This window comes from Mobula birostris, chromosome 26 (assembly GCF_030028105.1).
Source record: "Mobula birostris isolate sMobBir1 chromosome 26, sMobBir1.hap1, whole genome shotgun sequence".
In the NCBI taxonomy this organism is placed as follows: Eukaryota; Metazoa; Chordata; class Chondrichthyes; order Myliobatiformes; family Myliobatidae; genus Mobula; species Mobula birostris.
The window spans coordinates 25,067,650-25,091,927 of NC_092395.1; the positions used below are offsets into that span (position 1 = coordinate 25,067,650).

Consider the following 24,278-nt stretch of genomic DNA (forward strand, 5'->3'; position numbering starts at 1 on the left):
TCTCCCTCCCGGCACTTATCCTTCTAAGCGGAACAAGTGCTACACATGCCCTTACACTGTCTCCCTCACTACCATTCAGGGTCCCAGACAGTCCTTCCAGGTGAGGCGACACTTCACCTATGAGTCGGCTGGGGTGATATACTGTGTCCGGTGCTCCCGGTGTGGCCTTCTATATATTGGTGAGACCCGACGCAGGCTGGGAAACCGTTTCACTGAGCACCTACGCTCTGTCCGCCAGGGAAAGCAGGATCTCCCAGTGGCCACACATTTTAATTCCACATCCCATTCCCATTCTGACATGTCTATCCACGGCCTCCTCTACTGAAAAGATGAAGCCACACTCAGATTGGAGGAACAACACCTTATATTCCGTCTGGGTAGCCTCCAACCTGATGGCATGAACTTTGACTTCTCTAACTTCCGTTAGTGCCCCACCTCCCCTTCATACCCCATCCCTTATCTATCTATCTATCTATCTATTTATTTACTTATTTATTTATTTATCTATCTATCTATCTTTTCCCTTTTTTTCCTCTTTTTTTTCTCCCTCTGTCCCTCTCACTATAACTCCTTGCCCATCCTCTGGGCTCCCCCCCACCTTTCTTTCTCCCTAGGCCTCTCATCTCATGATCCTCTCCCTTCTCCAGCCTTGTATCCCCTTTGCCAATCAACTTTCCAGCTCTTAGCTTCATCCGTTCCCCCTCCTGTCTTCTCCTATCATTTCAGATCTCCCCCTCCTCCTCCTACTTTCAAATCTCTTACTAGCTCTTCTTTCAGTTAGTCCTGACGAAGGGTCTCGGCCCGAAACATCGACCATATGTACCTCTTCCTAGAGATGCTGCCTGGTTCACCAGCATTTTTTATGTGTGTCGTACAAAGGAAGGTGTTGTGGCTGTTATCTGCCCACTCACTTAATCTCTCCTTATTTAGGATCAGGGAACAACTTTATTCACCATATACATATTACATATATTAGGAATTTGGTGTGGTGCTTTGGCACTAAATGCAACAACAAAACAGCATTCAATAATTATAAAGAATAAAAAAATCCATAAAATAATGTTAGGTGCACAGAAATGGAATAAAATATCCTTAAATACATAAATATTAGCATATATTTGCAATGTATATTGCATCTTTAAAAAGTGCTTTAAAGTGTTTACAGTGCAGTGACTGAGGTAATAGATTGGCCAGGGAATGGGGGGGGGCGGGTATGGAAGCCTAACTAGAATAGTTAATCAGATTAACTGCCTGGGGGAAGAAACTTTTAAAACGGCATGAAGTTTTTGTTCTATGGAGCTTTGCAAAGGGAGCATCTGGAAAAGGCAGTTTGTTGGGTAGGTAGTGTCCGCAATGATTTTCCTGCATTCTTCTTTGTCCAGGACACATACAAGTCCTCTGACCTTCTTGACAATTTACTTTCCTGCCTGACTTTACATTGTCAGTAAATTAAGGAATAATATCTTTAACCAAGTCATTGGTATAATTATAAAAGATTGAGGCCCCAGCACCAATCCCATAGACCACACCTTTCATGGCACCCTGACAACCAGAACACCCACTTATGTCTACTCTCTGATTCCTGACAGTCAATCAAATCTTCTCTCCATTCCAACGTCACCTCCTACACCATGAAATTTGATTCTCTGTGTTAACGTCTTAGCAAAAGCCTCTGAAAATCTAAGAACAGGACATTTACCAGTGACCCTTTATCCACAGTGTTTGTTATTTCTTCAAAGATCGCCAATAAATTGGTGTAAGGTGATTTCCCTTTAACAAAGTCACGATGACATTTCCTAACTATCTTGATTTTTTTTCCACAAGGCTTGCTATAATGTCTTTAATAATAGCTTCAAACATTTTCTCTGTGGCAGATGCTAGGCTAACTGGCCTGTAGTTCCATGCTTTCTGCTTCACCCCTGTTTGAATAAAAGGGCTACATTTTCTACTTTCTAGTCTTCTGAAACCTTCCCCCAATATAGGGAATTTTAGTAAGTTAAAGCCAAGGCCTCAACAATCTCACCAGCCATTTCTCTGAAGGCTTGTGAATGAAGTCTATCATTCCACAGTTCCAAAAACTGGTGAAGTTACAAACACCAGGGCTGTGCAATTCTTCCAAGATTGCCCCTCCCTTTGAATTCCTGGTTTACAGCATTTGCTGGAGTGTTATTTTTAATTTTTGTAGTGAAAGTGATGCAAAATACTGATTTTAATTTGGCTGCCATTTCCCTGTTTTCTATTATTAATATCCTAGAGTCACTTTCTATTGGAGAAACACTTACTTTGTTAACTTTCCCTTTAAAGATATCTGTCAAAATCTCTTTTTATATATATTTCTCACTACCTTTATATTGTCCAATTTTTCCCTTTCTTGTTAATCCTTTGCTTGTTAGAGTTACAGAGTTAGCCAGCACAGCAGAACACCAGGAAATCTGCAGATGCTGGAAATGCAAGCAACACACACAAAATGCTGGTGGAATGCAGCAGGCCAGGCAGCATCTATAGGAAGAGGTACAGTCGACGTTTCTGGCCGAGACCCTTAGTCCTGATGAAGGGTCTTGATCCGAAACGTCGACTGTACCTCTTCCTGTAGATGCTGCCTGGCCTACTGCATTCACCAGCAACTTTTTTGTGTGTGCATCACAGCAGAAGGCACTTTAGCCTCCTAATTATGTATAGACCTCTCTCCAGCACGTGGCTAATTGTGTCCTTCAAGCACTCATCTGAGTATCTCTTAAATAAGAGCACCTACCTTCACCAACCCCTCAGGCAGAGAGTTCCACATCAACCACTCCTTGTGTGAGAATTTTCTTCCTAAATCCCCTCTATACTTTCTATCCCTTCCCTTAAATCTTATTACCTTATGGGCCAGACAGTGTCCCACGCAGATGCCAAATGCCTTACAGAAGTCCTTATCTGCTACATCAACTACTCTACATTCATCGACAGCTTAGTTACCTCCTTGAAAAATACTGTCCCAAACCACACTGTTCTTGATCAATCCAAATGCGGATTACCGCCCTCCCTGGGCCGTACCCTCCAAGTATCCGGACCTGCCTCGCGGTTTTTTTTGCACTACCTTACTTTCCATTTTTCTATTTATGATCTATAATTTAACTTTTTAATATTTACTATCAATTTGTAATCCAGGGAGCGGGAAGCGCAGAATCAAATATCGCTGTAATGATTGTACGTTCTAGTATCATTTGGTGACAATAAAGTATAAAGTATCAAAAAGTCTATTGATATTAGACTCACTGGCATATAATTACTAGGCAGATGCCTGTTGCCCTTCCCAGAAGAAAACATTTGCCCACCTCCTGCTAGCTGGCATTTCTTCTGTGGCCCAGCCAAATACTAATATTTCTATCAGTGCCCCAGGAATCTACTCCCTCACCTGCCTTTGGAACCTGAGTACATCTCATCGGGCCCTGAGGTCTTATCCATCTGTAAGCCCATTAGGAGATCCAACACTATTCTTTTCAACGGCAATTAGTTCTACAATCTCACTGTCCCCTCCGGCTACAATGTCCTTGTCCGTAATAAATGTATGTGAGAAGCAGCCGTTTATCTCCGGCTCCATGCACACATTGCCAGTCTTTATTATTAATATCAAAAGAACAAAATAATCTGCAGATGCCGGGGTCAAAGCAACACTCACAGCACACTGGAGGAACTCAGCAGGTCGGGCAGCATCTGTGGAAAAGATCGGTCGACGTTAAGGGTTCTGGCCCGAAACGTCGACCGATCTTTTCCACGGATGCTGCCCGACCTGCTGAGTTCCTCCAGCGTGTTGTGAGTGTTGCTTTATTATTAATATTCTGTCTGACAGTTTGTCCTGTCATCTGGTTTTGCTGGTTCTTGACGTTGGATACTATCTCTAACAACATTGATGAACTATGGATGATGTGTCCTACATATGGAATTTCCTCTTTCGTTTTGGAATACATCTATTCCGCGTATTCTTAATGATCCCAAAAAATGTCTGTTGTTGCATCTTGAATCCCTCCGTCCTTCAAACTAATTTGCCCATTCAGTATAATTAGTTCTGCAACTATTTATAAATTTAAAGTCCTAGCTGGAACAGTTTGTGGTTGGGGTGACTCGGGTCCCCAATAATCTTTTTTTACACATCTGTCTTCGTAAATGTCCTGAATCGTGGGAAGTTCATATCTACAGATGAGCTGGGCTGTCCGCACCACTCTCTGCAGAGTCCTGAGATTAAGGGAGGCACAGTTCCCATGCCAGGCAGTGATGCAGCCAGTCAGGATGCTCTCAATTGTGCCCCTGTAGAAAGTTCTTAGGATTTGGGGGCCCATACCAAACTTCTTCAACTGTCTGAGGTGAAAGAGGCACTGTTGTACTTTTTCACCACACAGCGGGTACGTACAAACCACGTGAAGTCCTCGGCGATGGGGATGCCGTGGAACTTGGCTATTCACCCTCTCAACCCCAAGCCATTGATGTAGCAAGGATAACGGTACTTTGATGGAACAGTACTACCACCTGCTGGTTGGGTACTGAACAGTTAGGACCTGATCCACTCCATCTCCTAGTTATAATAATGGTCGCTGGGAATACACCAGCAGTACTTTAACTTTGCAAAAATCAACTCTCTTAACTTTTAACTGATATTACATTTAGTGTATTCAGAATTAATACATGCACAGAGGGACACAAGGAACTGCAGATGCAGGGATCTGTAGCAGAAAAAAACAAGCGGCTGAAGGATGTCCTTGTTTGGGGACTAAATGAGTTAATCATTGAGTAAAATTTGGTGGCAGGAGACTGGGCTGCCACTAGTTCTGGAAAGGCTTGTCAATTAAGCATCAGATAGACCAATGCCTTGGCTCTTGGACTTGTGGTCATGCAGGAACCATACAAACCTACTTCAGCACATCTGTACACAATCACATTTCAACTCAATCCAACACATCTGCTCACAATCAGACATCAGTTCAGTCCAATACACCTGATCACTACCACATGTCTGATCTTATTATTGACCTTTCTGCCAAGGGAAATAGTTCCTTCCTGTCTGCCTAACTAGTACTTTCATAACAACATTCACCTCAATTAAATATTAAACTATTTTCCATAGAGTGTTAGTCCATTCTAGGCAGTCTCTCCTCATAACTATAATTCTTCAGTCCTGGCAACAACCACAAATCATCTCTGTCCTGGTTTGGTGTTATCATATCATTCCAGTATCGTGGTGACATAACGGTACTCAACCCTATACATGTGAACAAATTAATGGTTTTCTTTGGAATTCAGTTCTCGCATGGCCTCACACCTCTTATATTCTAAGCAACACAATCAAAATGCTGGAGAAACTCAGCAGGTCAGGCAGCATCTACGGAAGTGAATAAACAGTCAATATTTCAGGCCAAGACCCTTCATCAGGACTGGAAAGGAAGGGGGAGAATGTCAGAATAAGAAGGCGGGGAAGGGGAAGGAAGATAGCTAGAAGGTGATAGGCGAAGCCAGGTGGGTGGGAAAGATGAGGGACTGGAGAGGAAGGAATCTGTTAGGAGAGGAGAGTGGACCATAGGAGAAAGGGAAGGAGGAGGGGCACCGGGGGGAAGTGATAGGCAGGTGAGAAGAGGTAAGAGACAAGAGTGGGGATTAGAAGATGAGGGGAGGGGGAAGGAATTTATTTTAACCAGAAAGAGAAATTCATATTCATGCCATCAGGTCGGAGGGTACCCAGATGGAAAATAAGGTGTTGCGCCTCCACCCTGAGGGTGGCCTCATCTTGGCACAGAGGAGGACATGGACCGGCATGTTGCAATGGGAATGGGAATTGGAATTAAAAAGTTTGGCCACTGGGAAGTTCCACTTTTGGTGGATCGAGTGGAGGTGCTCGATGAGCATTCCCCCAATTTACGATAGGTCTTACCAATGCAGAGGAGGCCTCATCGGCAGCATTGGACACAATAGATGACCCTAGTAGATTCACAGGTGAAGTGTTGCCTCGCCTGTATGGATAGTTTGGGGCCCTGAATGGAGGTGAGGGAAGAGGTGAATGGGCAGGTGTGGCACTTTGGTCACTTGCAGGGATAAGTGCCAGGAAGACCAGTGGGAAGGGACAAACGGACAAGGGAATCACAGAGGGAGTAATCCCTACAGAAAGTGGGGGAACAAGGTAAAGATATGTTGAAGGTAGGATCTATTGGAGATGGTGGAAGTCGTGTTGGATGTGGAGGCTGATGGGGTGGTAGGTAAGTACAAGAGGAACTCTTTCACGGTTAAGGCAGTGGGAAGTTGGGGTGAGCCCAGATGTTCTAAAACCTCAGCCAATGAAAGCAAGTATCTTGTGAACCTTCTTAACCACCTTATCTGCCAGTCCTGCTACTTCCAAGACCTGAGTATATCTACAATTATATCCTGACATCTCTCTGTTCCACTATTCTTCTTAATACCCCACTGGATATCATATATAGACAGGTCTGCCCTCCCCAAATACATTTATTGCACACTTCCCTGCACTGAATTAAATTTACTACTTTGCCCACTGATAGTGTTTCACAGTACAGAAGCATTTCTCACTATCAACCACAGTGCCAATTGTGGTATCAGCACCCTCAACACTTATTACAAACCGTGAAAGTGTACTACAAATACAAGAGACCTGGCAGAGCTCTATTGCAATCAGTACTCCGGTCACTAAAACTTGTAGGCTGTTACCTTTTGCTTTCTTCCTCTGAGTGACTCAGGATCCAATTGCCCACTTTCTTCTGGATCTACGGCATTGTAATCAATCGATCTTGTTAAAATCAAAGTAGACTGCATCAAGTATGTGAGCTCATTGAACTCCTTAATGTCTCCTCAGAAGAGTTAGTCAGACTCAACAAATCTTTGCCACGGTTCGTGATTAACTCATCCCTCTAACTGATGTTTGGGCATTGCCCAGCATCGGCATTAGCTTCACTAGCTTGCTGATGCTTCACCTAGCCTGTTCTCTCTTTCTGTTCAACAGCACTTCATAGGTCATCTTTCAGATTCTAGCACCAAGCTGCAGACAAAGAAGATTAGAAAATGATAATTAGAGCCTGTGATGATTCCTATCTTGCTTCCTTAAGAGTCTATGATATATTCTATACATCCCTGGTAATTTAGTCAGTATTTCCAAAATTTTGTCCTTCAATTTCAAATTCCCACATCTGCAATATTTGATATTTCTGCCAACATCATTATACCACTGTTGCCTCAGTGATTGTATACATTCAAGCCACTCTTGGAAAGAAGCATTAGGTTTCATTTCACCAAGCTCTTTACAAATTTCTCTCCTGCAACTATTTATCCAATCCCTTTTGAAAAGTCCTATTAATTCTGCTTTCACTCTAAAACACAACACTTCACAGCTTGATAAAAATTCTTATCTTCCCGCTAAATCTTCTGCCAATTACCTTAAAATAAATCATGTGTCAATGTTTGTGAGCAAGTGTGTAGCAGAATGGGTGAGTTTTTTAAAATACTTATTTACAGGATTACTGATAAGACTAGTATTTAGTCCAATTTTATTTGTCTACCTTCTTAAGCGACTGTTGAGCACTAAAACAATGCTCTGAAGAAGAATTTGGACCCAGAGATGACACAGGTATGCCGATATATTTATATGTCACAATGATACATCACCTAAAGGGGAACCGGGAACTGATTGCATTTCCATTTCTGCTGCCTTTGCTTATCCAGAGGCTGCAAGTAAGGGAGGTGCTCGGAATGAATTACTTACTCACTCCTTACTGCCCATTATGCCGCTGGTGCTTAGGGCAGCAATGAAGGTCCTCCACCTCTAGCAGTGTTCAGGGCTTCCTTCATCTTCTTCTTGGTTTTCACTACTGTCAGTCATGCGAGTCCCGGGTGCAAACTCAGGACTCAAATGTAGAGGGAATCTTCATTGCAGTTTCCATAATTATTTTGTTTTACTAGTCAGGGTTGTTAGCCCTGAGCTGTATCCCTGAATCTGGAAGACTGGTGGACCACTATTAGTCTGGCCTCTACCTTTTGAACTGTTCAGCATGGGTGACCCTACCAAGAGCCAAAGCATAAAGACCTGATTCCAGCCAACATAGCCCTCTGGGTCTTTGAGGCATACAAGCCTCCAAACCCTATGACAAAGTTGTGGTCATCTTGGAGGTTGGAATGACCTGCTATGTACATTTTGCAGACGAGGCACACTCAAAGTGCGTTGCACCGATGATGGAAGAAAGTGTGGATTGACTTTTCTTTGCCACTTATCACACCTAAATGTTGTCAAGGTCTTTCTGTGTGTGTGGACTGCCTCATTATCTGAAAAAATTTGCAAATGGAATTAATTGTTGCGTAGGATCAGCAAAAGTGCAGGACATGGCCATTTGTCCCCTTGGGCCTGATCTACAGTTCAATAAATAACACACAAGTGGGACCTGCTGAATTCCTCCAGTATTTTTTGTATTGCTCCAGATGTCAGTACATGCAGTCTCTAAACAGCTGCAGAAAGACTTTGCTACATTTCATTTCTGCCCCCTTCCAAAAAGGCTAACAATTCAATTCACCTTCCTAATTATCTGCTGTAATTGCAAGCTAACCTTCTGTGTTTCATGAGTACAAGAACTCAATGATTGGAAGCAGAGGGTAATGGTTGAAAATGAAATCTCTGACTGGAGGCCTGTAACTAGGGAGGTACCCTAGGGGTTATTGTTGGGACAAATGTTATTCACTATTTATGTAAATAATTTGGATACGAATGAACATGCAAGTTTGTTGACGATTCTGTATTGGGGAGTCTTGCTGATAATGAAGCAGATCACAATGAATTTCAAAGAGATTTTTATCAGTTAGGAAGACGGGCTGATGAATGGCAGATAGATTTCAATTTAGGTAAGAGTGCGGTGATGCATTTTGGACAGTCAAACCAAGCTAAGGCTTAAACAATCAATTGCCGATTACGGATGAGTGTTGAGGAACAGAGGGACTTTGGAGTACAAGTGCACGGTCGCTAAAGTGGCCTCACAGGTAGATGGGATGGTGAAGGAGACGTTTAGAATGTTGGCCTTCATCAGTCGGAGCATCAGGTTTAGGAGTTGAGACATTATATTCAATTTTGTACGTCATTGGTAAGAATGGCTTACAATTTCCTAACAGAGTTAGTAATACTCTGAACTCAAACCTCTGCTGCCTTACAGCTATTCCTACCCATGGGGAAGGCTTCAGGAGTAAACTCCAGGGAAAAATCTGGAGCTGGAGTCCCTAAGGCAGTTGAGCTCAACACTGACTGGCAGCTCCTGCAATACCGCTGGAACCAAATTATATTGGTTTCTGCCGTTCCTTTGGATCCAGCAAATGTGTGTGGGGGGTGGGGGGGGACAGCCTGCTGCATAGGCAACAGCTTGCTCTCCAATATTGTACTGCCCTGCCTTGCTTATCGTGTAATTAGCTAGGACGCAACGTCCATCGTTGACCCTGACCAATGGAGGGGGCCTCAAAGTCATTGGTGAAGCTGCACTTGGAGTATCGTGCACAGTTTCATTCACCTTGTCATAGGAAAGACATTGTCAAGCTGAAAAGGGAGAAGTAGAGTTTAGTAGAAGTGGACTAGAGGGCCTGACTTATAGGGTGGGGTTGACCATGCTGGATCTTTATTCCTTGGAGTGCAGGATAATGAAGAGTGAGCTCATGGAAGTTAATAAAATCATGAGGGGTCTGGACAAGTTGGACAGCCAGTCTTCTCTCCAGGATTGGGAAGTCCAAAACTAGAAGGCACAGGTATAGCACAAGAGGGGAGAGGTTTAAAAGAGACCTGAATCTTAACTTCTTTACACAAAGAGTAGTGAGTGTCTGGAATGAGCTGCCAGAGGAAGTGGTCAAGGTGGGTACAATTGCAAAATTTAACAGGCATCTGGATAGGTACACATAGGGAAAGGGCTTAGAGGGTTTGGGCTGAATACAGACAATTGGGATGCTGGGGTTGGCATGGACTGGTTGGGCCAAAGGACCCGTTTCCATGCTGTTTTACTCTATGATTCTGTTCTAAGGACATCCCTAATCCTCTAGACAGCAAGCATTCTGCAGTCACTCTTCCTGTCAGTAAAATTTCACTTTTCTGTTCTTTCTACCAAAGTGATAAGCTCACTTTTCTGTACATAATGCGATATGCTGTACATGATGCTCTTTTACATAACCTATCCATATCCCTTTACCAATACTTTTGAGCCCTCTTCATAATTTGTTTTTCCAACTATTTGGGTATTTTCAGCAAATATGGCTATACTTCATCTTTAATAACTGAGGTCCCGGTACTGATTCCTGTGTCTTCCCATTAGTTACAGCTTGCCAACATGAAAATTACCCATTGATCCTGATCCTAAACATGAGGAAATCTGCAGATGCTGGAATTTCAAGCAACACACATAAAAGTTGCTGGTGAACACAGCAGGCTAGGCAGCATCTATTGGAAGAGGTACAGTCGACAATGTCAACAGTACTTCTTCCTAGAGATGCTGCCTGGCCTGCTGCGTTCACCAGCAACTTTTATGTGTGTTGCTGGATCCTGATCCTATCTTGTGTTAGTTAGCCAAAGTTCTATCCATACCAATAAATTTCCACAATGTTGAAAGTTTTTACCTTGTGCAATAGCCTTTTATGTGGTAACTTACTGAAAGCATGACGAAGGGAATGATGGTGAGGAATAGTATTCACCAATAATCTGAATGCCTAGTTTGGGTTCTGCCAGGATTTAATAAAATCTTGGTATAAACTTGCACAAAAATGCTGAATTCCAGGGGTTGTAATAGTAACTGTCTTTGCCATCTACTTAGCATTAGGCTGTGGCATCAAGGAGTCTTCATATAATTGACAGAAATGGAAGTCAAGGACAAAGCTCCACACTAGCTGAAGGCATACCCAGCAGAAAGTTGGATGGTTTGTTTGTTGGAGTTCAATTGCTTCTGCCCCTGAGTGTCTTGAAGCTCCTCAGAGCCATGTCCTGGGACCAATCATCTTGCGTTGTTTCTTTAATGACATTCCCTCCAGCATTTTGCTGATAATTGACAGTGACCTGAGTAATTGGTCAGTATGGCTTCATCCTTCTGCTTAAATACAATATATAATTGTTGGGCAGATGTCGGAGGTGTTGTTGTATGCAAGAGTTCATTCAGAGATGCAGCTACTGTAGCTCAAAGAATGTCATTGCTGCTGTTGGCATGAGCTGCTACCTAACAGTATCTGGTTCTCTAAACCAGATTTTGAAGTGATGTGGAGTGAATCAAATCGGCTTAAGATTAGTTTGTCTGATGGTGAAGATCTCAGAAGGATGGATCATGTACTCAACACTTCAGGCTGAAAAGGGTGCCAAAAACCTTAACCTTGTCTTTGGCTCTCATCTGCTAGATCCCATGATTGTTGAGAATAGCAATGTTCTTGGCTGTTCCTCTCCAGTCAATCTTTTAGTTGCTCTGCTATCATTCATGACCAAACACGGCAGATTGCGGAGAGGTAATTTTATTTGTTTGCTGGGGGGCAAGCGATGTGTGGTGTTCTGTGCATTGCTTGTTGTTTTCACTGCTTACAACTAAGCAGCTTCATTAGGTCTGTGAGTCTATTTAGGTAAGCTGCTGCCATTCCCGGCACTCGTTTCTGAACTGGGGTTGGTCCCATGACTTGATGTAAAGATAGAAGGAGATTTATGCTAAGACACAGCATTATCTTGCTACAGCATCTAATCTGTTGATGGTTCACAGTGTTTCATGGACGCCCAATTTAGTCTTTCCAGATTTATCTTGTGTTTGTGGCATTTTCCCTGATGGAAATGCCACACAGCTTGATGGAGGTGCTCTCTCTGTGAAGACCAGACTTCACAGTAAGAGTGCCTCTCCTGCCACTGCAGTCATAGAAAAATGCTTCTGCAACAGGTAGATTGTTCAGGGCAAAGTCACTTTGGTATATTTCTCATGCTGTTACCCCTTCTCACAGTGTTATCTCTTAGAACTCAAATAGTCCCACTTAAAGATAAATATTTAAACATATTCTGTTAGTGTTTTCCCAAACAATATTCAAAATGGATTATTACTGATTTATCAGTTGAAGGACAGCAGTAGGTGGGTGCAACAGATTTCTTGATACTTCTTTGATTTGATTCCATTCGACATGGAGAGTGCAGTCAGAACTGATGACTCCTACTGTACACCACAATATCACAGACTCCAACGGAACAGGACAGAACCACAGCCTGTGATATTGAAGCATACGATTCTGTGAGTAGAATTATATCAGGTGCTTGTAACTACACCTCCTGGGACAGCTCTTTAAACATTGACACATCTCCAGATGGCCACGAGGGGGACATTGCAGCATCAAAGTGGGCTTGAACCTTGGACAAAGGTTGATGCTGGTTGGTCAATCAGTATTATTATTATTTGTGCTGTAAGTTTGATACAAGTGATTGGCTTGCTAAATCATTTCAGGGAGCAGGAGGAGACAACAATATTGATCTGGGTTAGGAGTTAATGGAGGCCAGACCAGATAAGAATAGCACTTTTCCCACCTCAAGCCAGTCTTGTGGTAATAGTATCACTGATACTAGCTTTTATTCCAGATTTATTTAATTTAAATTCCCCATCTGCTGTGGTAGGATTCAAACATGTTGCAGCATCATTAACCCCAGCTTCTAATTACTGGTCCAGTGGTGTAAACATTGCATTCCTATTGTCTTAACGCATTATCACACTGTTGAGGACAAATTAGCTGCAGCATTTCCTTGTGGTATAATAGTTGCCATATTTCAAACAAGGACTTCACCAGCTGCAAAGTGCTCTTGTCATTTGCTGATGTGAAAGACAAGAAACAAGAATGCTGGAAAAAGGATTAACTGGAGGAAACTCAGCTCCCCCACCCCTTTGTCAAACTGATTCTTGGAATGGTGGGGGGCGGGGTGGAATTATTTTATGAGAAGAGATTAATCTACCTAGTCCTACACCCTCCTGAGTTTAAAAGAATGGTGAGTGATATCATGGAAATGTACAAACATCTTCTGAGGTTTGACAGGTAGATGCAGGAATAATGTTTACCTGGGCGGGAGGTCACAGTCTAAACGTAAGTGAAGCTTCAGAATTCTGTACCCACGGGGGATGTAGAAGCTGATTTGATGTCTATGGCTAAGATGGAAATGGAGTGATGTTTGGATATAAAGGGAACAAGGGATTGGTGAAGCTGAGGTGAAAATAATCAGCCATGATATTATTAAATGGCAAAGAAGGCACAAGGGACAGAATGTCCAACTTCTATTTCTGAAGGGACATCATGTTTGATATCTACTACAATTCCATCATCATTTGATTCCATAACGTCTATGGCCTAAAAAATTCTGGTTCACCTGTGGTAGAATACTTCTGTGAGATCATACAGATCCACAGAGGATGACAATTTTTAGCAAAGCCAGACATGAAAGCTATTTGTACATGCAATCAGAGCGATTCATAATCTCATGCACATTAAATGTATGTAATGCCAATGTCAGCATGAGCAGGAGAGCAAAAAGTGCGATCTCTTGCTGTAGCTGGAGTTCTTAAAGTGCAGCTTGTTGACTGGAATCTCTGCTGGAAGTAATGGTGTGAAGGTTCAGGGCAGACCTGAAAACAATCACACCACTCTGCAGCTCAGCCTGAAGTTGGTGCAGAGGGCCATCACCGGGTAAACTCGAATGCCCGGGGATAAACATCAACACCCTCCACCAGAAAAAAATAAGGTTTCACCCGAACAGTAAATGGAATTCCCGTCCATTATTTAATCTGGGATGCTCCTATTTGTGTCTTCTGTTACAGATACTTCAGCCAAACCTAACGTAAATACAGAGGGGCCTCTGCCTGAAACGTCGACTGTTTACTCTTTTCTATAAGAAGGGTCTCGGCCCGAAACATTGACTGTTTACTCTTTTCCATAGATGCCGCCTGGCCTGCTGAGTTCCTCCGGCACTTTGTGTGTGTTGCTTTGGATCTCCAGCATCTGCAGATTTTCTTGTGTTTGTAAATAGAATACATGTTCAATAGGTTCCATTTCTTTCTATTTGGGCCTGCTTTCTTTGCAGCAAATGTACATTCTCAAATAGCAAAAGGAGCATGAAACATGCTTTGCACCAGGATTCACATCATTCCCAGTCTGCTTCACGTGCAGAGATGTCGCACACTTGAGTCTCATGATCCAAAGCTTCCCTCTGCACTACACAATTTGATTAACTAGAAATTTAAAAAAGACTGCAGATACAGGAAATATGAAAAAGCGAACACAGAAAATGCTGAAAACACTCAGACACTATCTAGAGAAAGGAAAAAAAACAGTTAACATTGCAGGTCAAATATCCTTCATTAGAGACCCGATTAGGAGTAACCAATAGTCCACATAGCCCAGAGACATAGCCTGGGCCTTCACACGTTTCCCTAGATACAAATTTGATCTGGAAATCATGAGTGAAGTTGAAGGAGAAGTTGTTCAATGCGTATCTTAAAGCATTGCTACTTTAAGATACAGTGAGACTATACCTGACTATACTATGCAGTTTTGGTCTCTGTACCAAAGGAATGAGAGGTTAAGGGAAACACGAGGGGAAACCTCATCACTCAGAGGGTTGTGAGAGTGCGGAACGAGCTGCCAGCACAAGTGCTTCATCTGAGCTCAATTTCAACGTTTAAGAGAAGTTTATATAGGTACATGGATAGTAGGGATATGGAGTGCAATGTTCCAGGTGCCGGTCTTTGGGAGCGGGCAGTTTAAGTGGTTTTTTTGCTTGGACTAGTTGGGCCAAAGGGCCTGTTTCAGTGCTGTACTTCTCTATGGCTCTTGATATACTTGTCTTGGAGGGAGAGCAGCAGACATTCATTATTTTAATATTTGGGACAAGGTGATGGGAGGAAACATTGGGTAGCAAGGCCTACACTCATAAGGTTTGAAAAGAGGAGACCTCAGATAAACGCATATGATTCTGGGAGAGACAGGGTAGACGCTAAGAGCTTGTTTCTTTAGACTGGAGAGTCCCAAACTAGAAGGCAGAGGCTCATCTTAAGCTGACTCGATGGGCCAAATGGCCTAATTCTGTTCCTATATCTTATGGTCTTATTTTATTACCACAGGCAGCTGTGGAGGCCAGATTGTTGGATGTATTTAAGGCAGAGCTTGACAGGTTCTTGATTGGACATGGCATCAAAGGTTATGGGGAGAAGGGGAAAAAAATGGATCAGCCAAGATTGAATGGCAGAGCAAACTTGATGGGCCTAATGGCTGAATTCTGCTCCTATGTCTGATGGTCTTTTAAGAGGTAAATTATTTAGGACAAAGAATTTTTTTTCAGAAGGTTGTACATCCTTTCCATTCTCTACCCCAGATTGATGTAGATGCTCAATATTTGAATATATTCAAGACTAACATTGATTTTAAAAATTTGCTCTCCGCAGATAATCTGTGTATGTGGATTGTGCAGGAAGGTGGATTTGAAATAAAGGACCTCTGTGATTGTATTGAATAGTGGATTAGGGACAATATTGTCTACTCTGGTTTTAGTTTATGTTCTAGTCCAAGGGTGGTGAACCTTTTTGAGAGTCTGCCCAAATTGGAAAAATTCTTCTAAAAAAAATTCTCTCACATTAATTTTGAGCAGAGATTTATCATTAATTAATGAGTAACGATACTTATGGACTTCCTTAAGGAAAAAAGGATGAGTCTTGTTGCTTCTTTACATTGTTTTGCCATCAATAAAGGTAAAACAAAGCAGTTCCCTAACTTGCCATTCAAGTCTCACCAATGTGGAGGAGGCTGCGTTGGGAGAACTGGCCACAATAGATGACACCAGCAGATCCACAGTGAAGTGTTGCCTGACCTGGAAGTACCGTTTGGGGCTTTGAATGGAGTTGGGGAGGAGGTGGATGGGTAGGTGTAACACTTGGGCTGCTTGCAGGGAAAAATGCTGGGAAGGATTTAAAAATTAAACAAACTGTTCAAAATTAGTATTAATCCATTAAAAAGGCAATTGGAAAAATAAGATAATAAGGTAAATAGTAGGTGGAGGTTCAAAGAATTAAGGTTGGCCCTACATTCTGTGTGGCAACTAAAATTTTGCACGTGCCACCTCGGGCATGCACGCCATGGGTTTGCTACCCCTGTTGGTATTACATTAATTTTCTCACAATCCATATCTCTGTTCTTTGAGTGTCTAAAATAAAACAGAAAATGCTGGCAAAAACAAATCAGATAGCTTCTGTGAGAGAAGCAGTTAACATTTCAAGCTCATGTTCCTTCATCAGAACATGAGAAAGATTCCCTTGTCCGTTCGTTCCTCCCCACTAATCTCCCTCCAGGCACTTATCCCTGCAGGTGGCCTTAGTGCTACATCTGCCCATACACTTCCTCCCTCACCTCCATTTAGGGCCCTAGACAGTTCTTCCAGGGGAGGCAACACTTCACTGCGGATCTGCAGGGGTTGTCTATTGTGTCCAATGCTCCCAGTGCGGTCTCCTTTACACTGGTGAGACCCGTTGTACATTGGGGGACTGCTTTGTCGGGGGCCTCTGCACATCCGCCACAGGTGGGGCTTCCCAGTGGCCAAGCATTTAAATTCCAATTTCCATTCCAACACGTTGATCCATGGCCTCTTCTTGTGCCAAAATGAGGCCACCCCCAGGGTGGAGCAGCAACACATTATATTCACACACAAAATGCTGGAGGTACTTAGCAGACAAGGCAGCACCTATGAAAAGGAATAAACATTCGATGCTTCTGGCCGAGACCCCTCATCGGGACTGGAAACAAAGATGAGAAGATGTGTGTGTGGCCCTGGATTTCTGGCATCTGCAGATTTTCTTGTGTTTGTGATTCTACCTTATATTCTGTCTGGGTATCCTCCAACCTGATAGTATGAATATCGATTTCTCCCTCTGGTGAACAAAACCCGTTACTTCTTCTCACCTGCCTATTACTTTCTCCTGGGTCCCCTCCTCCTATTGACCATTCTCCTCTCCTATCCCATTCTTTCTTCTCTAGCCCTTGACCTTTCCCACTCACCTGGCTTCACCTAGCTCCTTCCAGCCAGCCTCCTCCAGCCCCCCCCCCATGTTTAATTCAGACATCTCACCCCTTCCCTCTCAGTCCTGAAGGATCTCAGCCCAAAACGTCGACTGTTTACTCTTTTCCATAGATGCTGCCTGACCTCCTGAGTTCCTCCAACATTCTGTGTTTGTTGCATGAGAAAGATCCCCTTTTTCACCTTTCCAGCATCTACATTTTTTTAAAATTTTCATTTGCCGTGGATATCTGATCCATCCTCTCTCCCTTTTGGACAGTGTATAGCATCCAGATTCGAACAGAGCTGGGATTAGCCAGCAGTAATGTTGGTCCGATGGAGATGGCCTCTCAGAACAGCATTGATTTGCACTGACCGGGGCAGGCAATTTCAGAAAAGTACACTGATCCTGTGTAACCGCCTCAGGGACTGTAATAATCAAGGCCAACAGCCGTGATGTGACAGGAAGGCAATGGTACTTAATGGACGTGTCAGCACTGGGTCTAAAATGGCAACCCGCACGCCAAGGACAGCAGGCGGCCTCGAGTGGCCTTACTTCCTCCTCCCATCGCAGCCCGCCAACAGTTGCAGTGCCGCTGAGGCATGGAGAAGGCTGGCGGTGAAGGAGGAGGCGGAAGCGCGAATCCGGAGACTCTCGGCTCCCTGCCTCCGCTCCGCCGCTCTCCTGTGTATTACGTCACCTCTCCTTGCCGGTGAATTACGTCACCGCGAACCCAACTGCGTTTCTACGTCAGGGCGTTCTGTGCAGTACGTCAGTGCTGCGGGGGAGTTGCGGCTCTCGCGCTGTTGCTGGGTTTGTGTGTCTGGTGATCGATTGCCGCCCACCCGCTCAATCTGGCCCCCGGTTCTCTGGTCATTCATCCGGCCCCGATCTCAAGGTCTCTCGCCTAGCCACGAAGGCGCTCGGACGGATACAAAACCCCACGGCCCTTCGCCCGGCCCAAGCCCGAGGCCCAGCAGCTGGCCTCGAACCCGCGGACGTCCACCCCAGCGCGAACTCTTCGCCTGTTCCTCGGCCGGCGCGCGCCGCGCTGCGCAGCGGTTGTTGCCCCCCGTGAGTTTGAATCGCGCCGGGGGCGAGTGCGCGCTCCCGCGCCGTGGCCGCCATGAGTGTGGACGCGTACGGGCCCAGCTCGCAGACGCTGACCTTCCTGGACACCGAGGAGGCCGAGCTGCTCGGGGCCGACACGCAGGGCTCCGAGTTCGAGTTCACCGACTTCACTTTGCCGTCCCAAACGCAGACTCAAGGCCAGAGCCAGGGCCCCAGCGACGGACAGGTGAGGAGAGCGCTGGTGATTGGGTGAGAGCGAGTGGTTGGGGGAGGGGGGGTGTTTCGCACGCCAACAACCCGAGGCGGTGTGATCTCACGCCGAGCCCTGGCACCACCGCCCAGCGTTTCCTGGCTTACAGCGTGGCCTGGGCCTCGGCGCCCGGAGGAGACGCACATGGCAGCAGGAAGCGGTCCTGGGCCGGAGAAAGGATCGAAGGGTTGGAACGGGTTTACAAAAAGGGCGTGTGGTGTACATTCTTCCTCTCCTTCGCCCTAAACTGCATGCGAACTTTCTTTCACCCCCCCCCCAAGCCCCGGCTGTTTCTGCTCCATCTCCCCACGCACGCTTTCTATTCACCCCTTCCTCATTGGATGATCTTCCCCGTCCTTCCTCTTTCCTCTGACTTTTGCCCCCGGACGGCTGCAGTTCTCATTTGTTGTAGGAGGGTGCAATCGTGATGATGGTCTTGTGAGGAATGTTTTATGGGCTGGAGGAGCTCAGCAGAAATGTTTGTGAAAAGTTGCTTGCTATTTGGCATATGCCTACATATCGTCCAGGTCATGATTTAAGTGAGTTAAGTTTTGGCTGAAGGCTTAGGAATTGTGCATTTCCATGAACGTTTCTCTCATCCAAATCAAACATTGTGCAAGGAAAGTTACTAAATGCCTGTTAATGTTTAAAAGTGACGGTTAGTTGCATTAGCGGTAAGAGTAGAAGAAAAATTAAAATTCCATGTAAAGATTCTGGACGATTAGCTGAATCAGTACCGTAGTTGTCTTGGGTATTGTACATTCTAGTAGCACGTGGTATCAACATACAGGTGGGAAGTTAACTGAACATTTATTTTAGCTGTTATGATAGCGCCATAGCTTTAGGTGGCTAATTTAATTGGTGTGAATCAGGCCTCATCGTTACCATACTATGTCTTTTTCCATGTGCCTCCTGGAAATACAGGAGAGTGGGTGGTAGTACAGGAGTGAGCACGAAGTAACTGAGGTGAGGGAGTACTGCATGGAAATTTAGCAGTGGATTTGCTGGAGTAATTGAAAGTTCTCTTGATAGATTTAGCATTTTGGTGAGGCTATTGGAATATGTACTAACGATATGGAAGGTTTTTTTATTTGGATTTTAATCATTCAAAATGTTAGGGTATTGGACTCTCCAGACAAGGCAAAGATTAGGCTACTGTCACACCTGGTTTCAAAGTTACACTTTACTCCAACAGTGACATGCAGACTTGAAGGAACCATGACTCCTTCCCAGGTGATCATTAGTTGTTGTAGACCATGGTAATTTGCAGTTGTGGTTGTGATTTTATGAATTACTATTAAGCAGACAAACACAAATACCATATAACACACTTAACATATTACAGTGCTGGGAATTGTAAAGCTTGTCTCAAGTGTATGCTCAGAGCTGTGAGTGTGTTTGACTTGTCGTGTGACAGGTACTATGATAGCAGAGCAATGCTAAAGGACCTCTGGTTTGCAGTATAGGTTCCTTTTTGATATATTTACTTAGTTTTCCTGCTTGCTCTTTGAAAATCCAGTTTAATAAAACTTGTGTTTTCCTACCCAGCAAAGTTTCTACCTTCTACATTGGTACTTGTGACGCTGTCAGTTTGTGTCAAGGTATGCCCATGGTGTCACCTCACTGAAAGATTGCCACTAATATTCAACCCATAGTTGAGCTAGATTTATAAAGATTCCCAGAAGCAGACTGCCTATGGCTAATCTAATTGTTCTTGTGGAGGGTCCACGTTATGTCGAACAAATCTCAACTGTTTTCAAACAAAAGTAGTGGCATGTTCTGAGAAATAGCAGCTCATTCCAGGATATGTCTGTGCTATCAAGTAAAAACTTGGTGTCTGAACAAGCACAATGTTATGAATGACTAATACTTGTATGCAAGGAATTGTAGTGCATATGGTTATTGTAATCTATAGGTGAGTTGCTTCAGTGTACTTTCCTGAAGTTCATTAACCACTTGTACCTCCCTCTGCCGATAGTATGTATCCATTGCTCTCGTTTATCACAAATTTCATCTGTGTCATATCACTAACTGTTAGGGAAACTGTAACTTTTATATTCAGTCTTTATTGATTGATTATAACATGTTTGTCAATTGGAAGATTTCTTGGTTTAAAGTTGCAAAAATGTTTGATTTGTGACAGTGCCGAGAATGTGATGTGCAGCAGCTTTTGGCTTCTGGCTGGTCAACCGGATGTACATGATTTTCAAACATTGTTATTAACTACTTGAGCTGTACTGTTTAAAATCTATTAATTTTTATGTTTTGCTTCTTTAAGTCCCTTTGTCAATGGTATGTCCATTGCTCTCTATTTCATGAACATTCTCTGATATTCATCTTATTTCAGGCCTTTCAGTGTTGTGTTGTAAGTTGTCTCACACAATTTATTTATAGTTTGCGATCAATATGATTTTGCAAAGAAAACCTCGTCTGACCATTTAAGAGTAAATAAAAATGCTGGATTAAGGAAAGTATTTATAAATATTTCAAGAAGTGTGATTAACCTGAGCATTGGAAGCATTTCAGTTTGGAAAAGAATGTTCAAGAGAAGAACTAACAAGAGGTATGATAGAGGTATGATAGCGATATGGTGAAATGACCATGCTGTTTATCCAGAGGCCTGGACTAACAACTGAGAGGACAGTGTTCACATCTGAAATTTCAAATCTTCCAGTTGTTGGTTTGTAATTCCAAGTGATTAACAGAATAAAATAAGAAAATATGCGGGTAAATAGCTACAGTATTGTCATAGAAAACATTCTGTTCATTAATGATCTGAATTGGGACAAATTTGCTGTCCAAAAAACAGATTCATGAGATAAGACATACTGTCTGAAAACATACTGATTCCCCATATCAATTGATACATTACCATGGAATTATAAATTCCATTCTTAAGAATTTTTCCAGTAATTTCCCTACTACTGATTCAAGGCTTATTGATTTGTAGTTTCCAGGCTTTTGAATTTTCCACTCTCGAGTGAACTGTATGTGACTGCAGATCTTCAGGAAGTGGATGTCAGGTATGGGAAGTTGTTACCAAGTGAATTGAGATTCATGGAGCATATAGGAAAAATCTTAAAGCAGTAGAGCAAAAAGGATGTGAAGTGCACTGGTCAACAGAATGAGAATTCCAAAGCCCTTTAGAAATGTATTAGAATTAAGATGAAAGTTGGGTAAAGACTGCTTTCTCAGAGGCTAAAAGAAAATCTTGGTGTGGAACCCAGGACCTAATCTTTTAGTAGCTATTATCTTCCAAAAAATTTATAAAATATTTTGGAATTCTCTTTGTGTGTTGTCCTAAATTAATATTTTAAAGTTCAAAGTATGTATACATTATACAACCTTTAGATTTGTCTCTTTACAGGCAGCCACACAACAAGAAACCCAAAAGAACCCATAAAAAATGACCGACAGACACCAAATATGAGGGAGAAAGAAAGCAAACTCTGTAACCAATAGAAGTAAGCAAATAGCATTTAGAACAAAAGTGAGTCCTCAGACACGAAGCCTAGAGCCCACCACAGCTGCAGCCTCAGTTCAGCACGTAGCAGAGTAAACATGTAGAGCCTGCGGATACAAAGCTCTGAGCAGGCCACGGCCTCAGTGCAGTGAAGAGAAGAGTATTCAGGAGATAAAATGAGAAGAATGGAAAATTAGGGCAGGTTTCTCACCTAGTTGGGATAGTGCTGAACATGTGTGCATCAGGAATGAAGAAGTGTTAGAGCTTTTGATTCTCTTTAAGGTGGATGGATCCCCAAGGCCTGATAAAATTGTGATAGGAAGCATAGGAGGAACTTGCTGGACCACAGTGAAGGTTTCTGCATCATCTTTAGGCATGGGTTATGTACCGGAAGACTGGAGAGAATTGATGTTCTTATATTCATAAAAGCCTAAAAACTACAAATCAATCAGTCTTGAATCAGCAGTAGGGAAACTATTGGAAAAATTCTTAAAGGATAGAATCTATAATTCCATGGTAATGTAGCGATTGATTAAGGGATATCTGCATGATTTTGTACATGTGAAGTTCTACCTCACAAATCTGATTGTTTTGTTGAGGTTTCGAAGAAACCAAATGAATATAAGACAGACGTATGAAGAAGTCCACGAGCTTTATTTGGTAAGGCTTTTTGAAGTTCTGCTCACTGGAAAGTTAGAGTAGTGGGATACAAGGGAATCTGGGTCCAAAATTGGTGATAAGATGCAGAGGGTAGTGGTGGTGGGTTGTTTATCAGGCCAGATCTTTAATAAGTACTATATTGCGGCGAGTTGGTGCTGGAAACTTTGTTTCTTATAGGTCTACCTGGGTTATGGAAGACTTCACTAGTGGAAGTACAACTTGCATTTTAGAAGAATTTTTTCAGGGTAGTAATGTTCTGCATTCGTTAATAACTGCACATGTATCAACTATGTTAAATTGTATTCTGGGTAGTACTAGAATGAATATAATTTGAATAAAATTCAACAGATTATAGAAAATGGACACTTCTGACTTACAAAAAAATTAGGTAATAGACAGCTCTCAGCAGCAGATCCTTTGAATATCCCAGGGACTGCTTTTATATAAAAGTGACTTGGTTGAGAATGTCACTTGCGTTTGCTTATGAGAGAAAGGTTGCTGGAGTAGTAGATGGAGGGTGATTGCCCAAGTATACAGATAGATATAGTTGAACTGGAAAGTTGGGCGGAGCAGTGCAGGTGGAATTTAATCCAGACGAGCATGAGGTAATGTGTTTTAGGTCATTTAATACTGGCAGTGTATGTACAGTAAACAGCAGGAAACTTACAAGGATTGATATTCAGAGGAGCTTAGAGGTGCAGGTTCATAGCTCCCTGGAAATGGTGACATGGGCAGATAGGGTGGTGAAGGAAGCGTGTAGTAAAAGATTCAGGTAATTGTGCTGTAGTGTAGAAGAATTCGGTTGGGTCACATTTGGAATATTTTGTGTGTTCTGATCACATTAGAAAGGATGTGGTAGCTAGAAGAAGTGCTGAAGAGATTCACCAGGATGGCACCTGCGGTGGAGGGCAGTAGTTACAAGGGGAGATTGGAAAGGTTAGGATTATTCTTACTGGAGTGCAGGAAGCTGAGGGGTGACCAAATGATTTGCAGAACTGAGTGGTGTAGATATGGTAGGTAGTCTTTTTCCAATGGTAGAGTCTAAAGTGAGAAGATATGGGCTTGAGGGCAGAGGTAAAATATTTAAAGGAGATGGGGGGGGGGGCAAGTTCTTCCCACATGGGGTTTATAGTATCACTTGCCGGAGGTGGTGTAAGAAGCCAATACAGTCACTGGTTAAGACACATTGGATAAGCGTATGGAATTGAGGGGTATGGGAATAACATAGATGGTCATATCATTTACGTTGGAGAGCCTGTGACTGTCTTACTCTCTACGACCAGTGTGACTAACTCTTAACATTACTTCTGAAGTCTCCAAGAAGCCACGCAGTTCAAGGATAGTAGGGATGGAACAGCAAATGTCAGCTTTGCCAGTGGTGCACAGAACCCCTTCAAAAATGAATACAATAAGAACTGATTATAAACTGATCTTTGGTTTGGATATTTGCAAAAATAAACATGGGTAATTTGCAGGAAGACAAATATTGTGAATAAGGAAATGGCAGAGACATTAATTGCATCTCCACAGCTTGATACAAGTTTTCTATAAATTATGGTGAAGTGAAGGATGTGCTTATGTATTAGTTTAAGAAAAAAATAATTAGAAGGTAAACAATTCTGATAGCTTTTGTTTTGGGATTTTGAGGTGACAAAGTTGAGCATTCCTTAAGTTTTGTAAAGTCATTGCAGTTTAGAAGATAATAGATATGTCTCATTATCTGAGAGAAGATGGGGAAACTGCTCTCATTAGGAGCAGAACTACTGAAATCTGTACCAACAGGAGAAATAACAAGAATGAATGTACA

General features: G+C 43.0%; 1 protein-coding gene across 2 annotated transcripts in view; it reads left to right on the top strand.

The window, feature by feature from the left end:
• The first annotated feature begins 17,788 nt into the window (after positions 1–17,788).
• upf1 (UPF1 RNA helicase and ATPase) overlaps positions 17,789–24,278 on the top strand; it is a 57,991-nt gene continuing 51,501 nt past the window's right edge. For both annotated transcript variants that reach the window (XM_072244568.1, XM_072244569.1), the window contains exon 1: positions 17,789–18,324. In XM_072244568.1, coding sequence (XP_072100669.1) covers positions 18,154–18,324 — 171 coding nt within the window. In that variant the 5' untranslated portion in view covers positions 17,789–18,153. The remainder of the gene's footprint in view (positions 18,325–24,278) is intronic.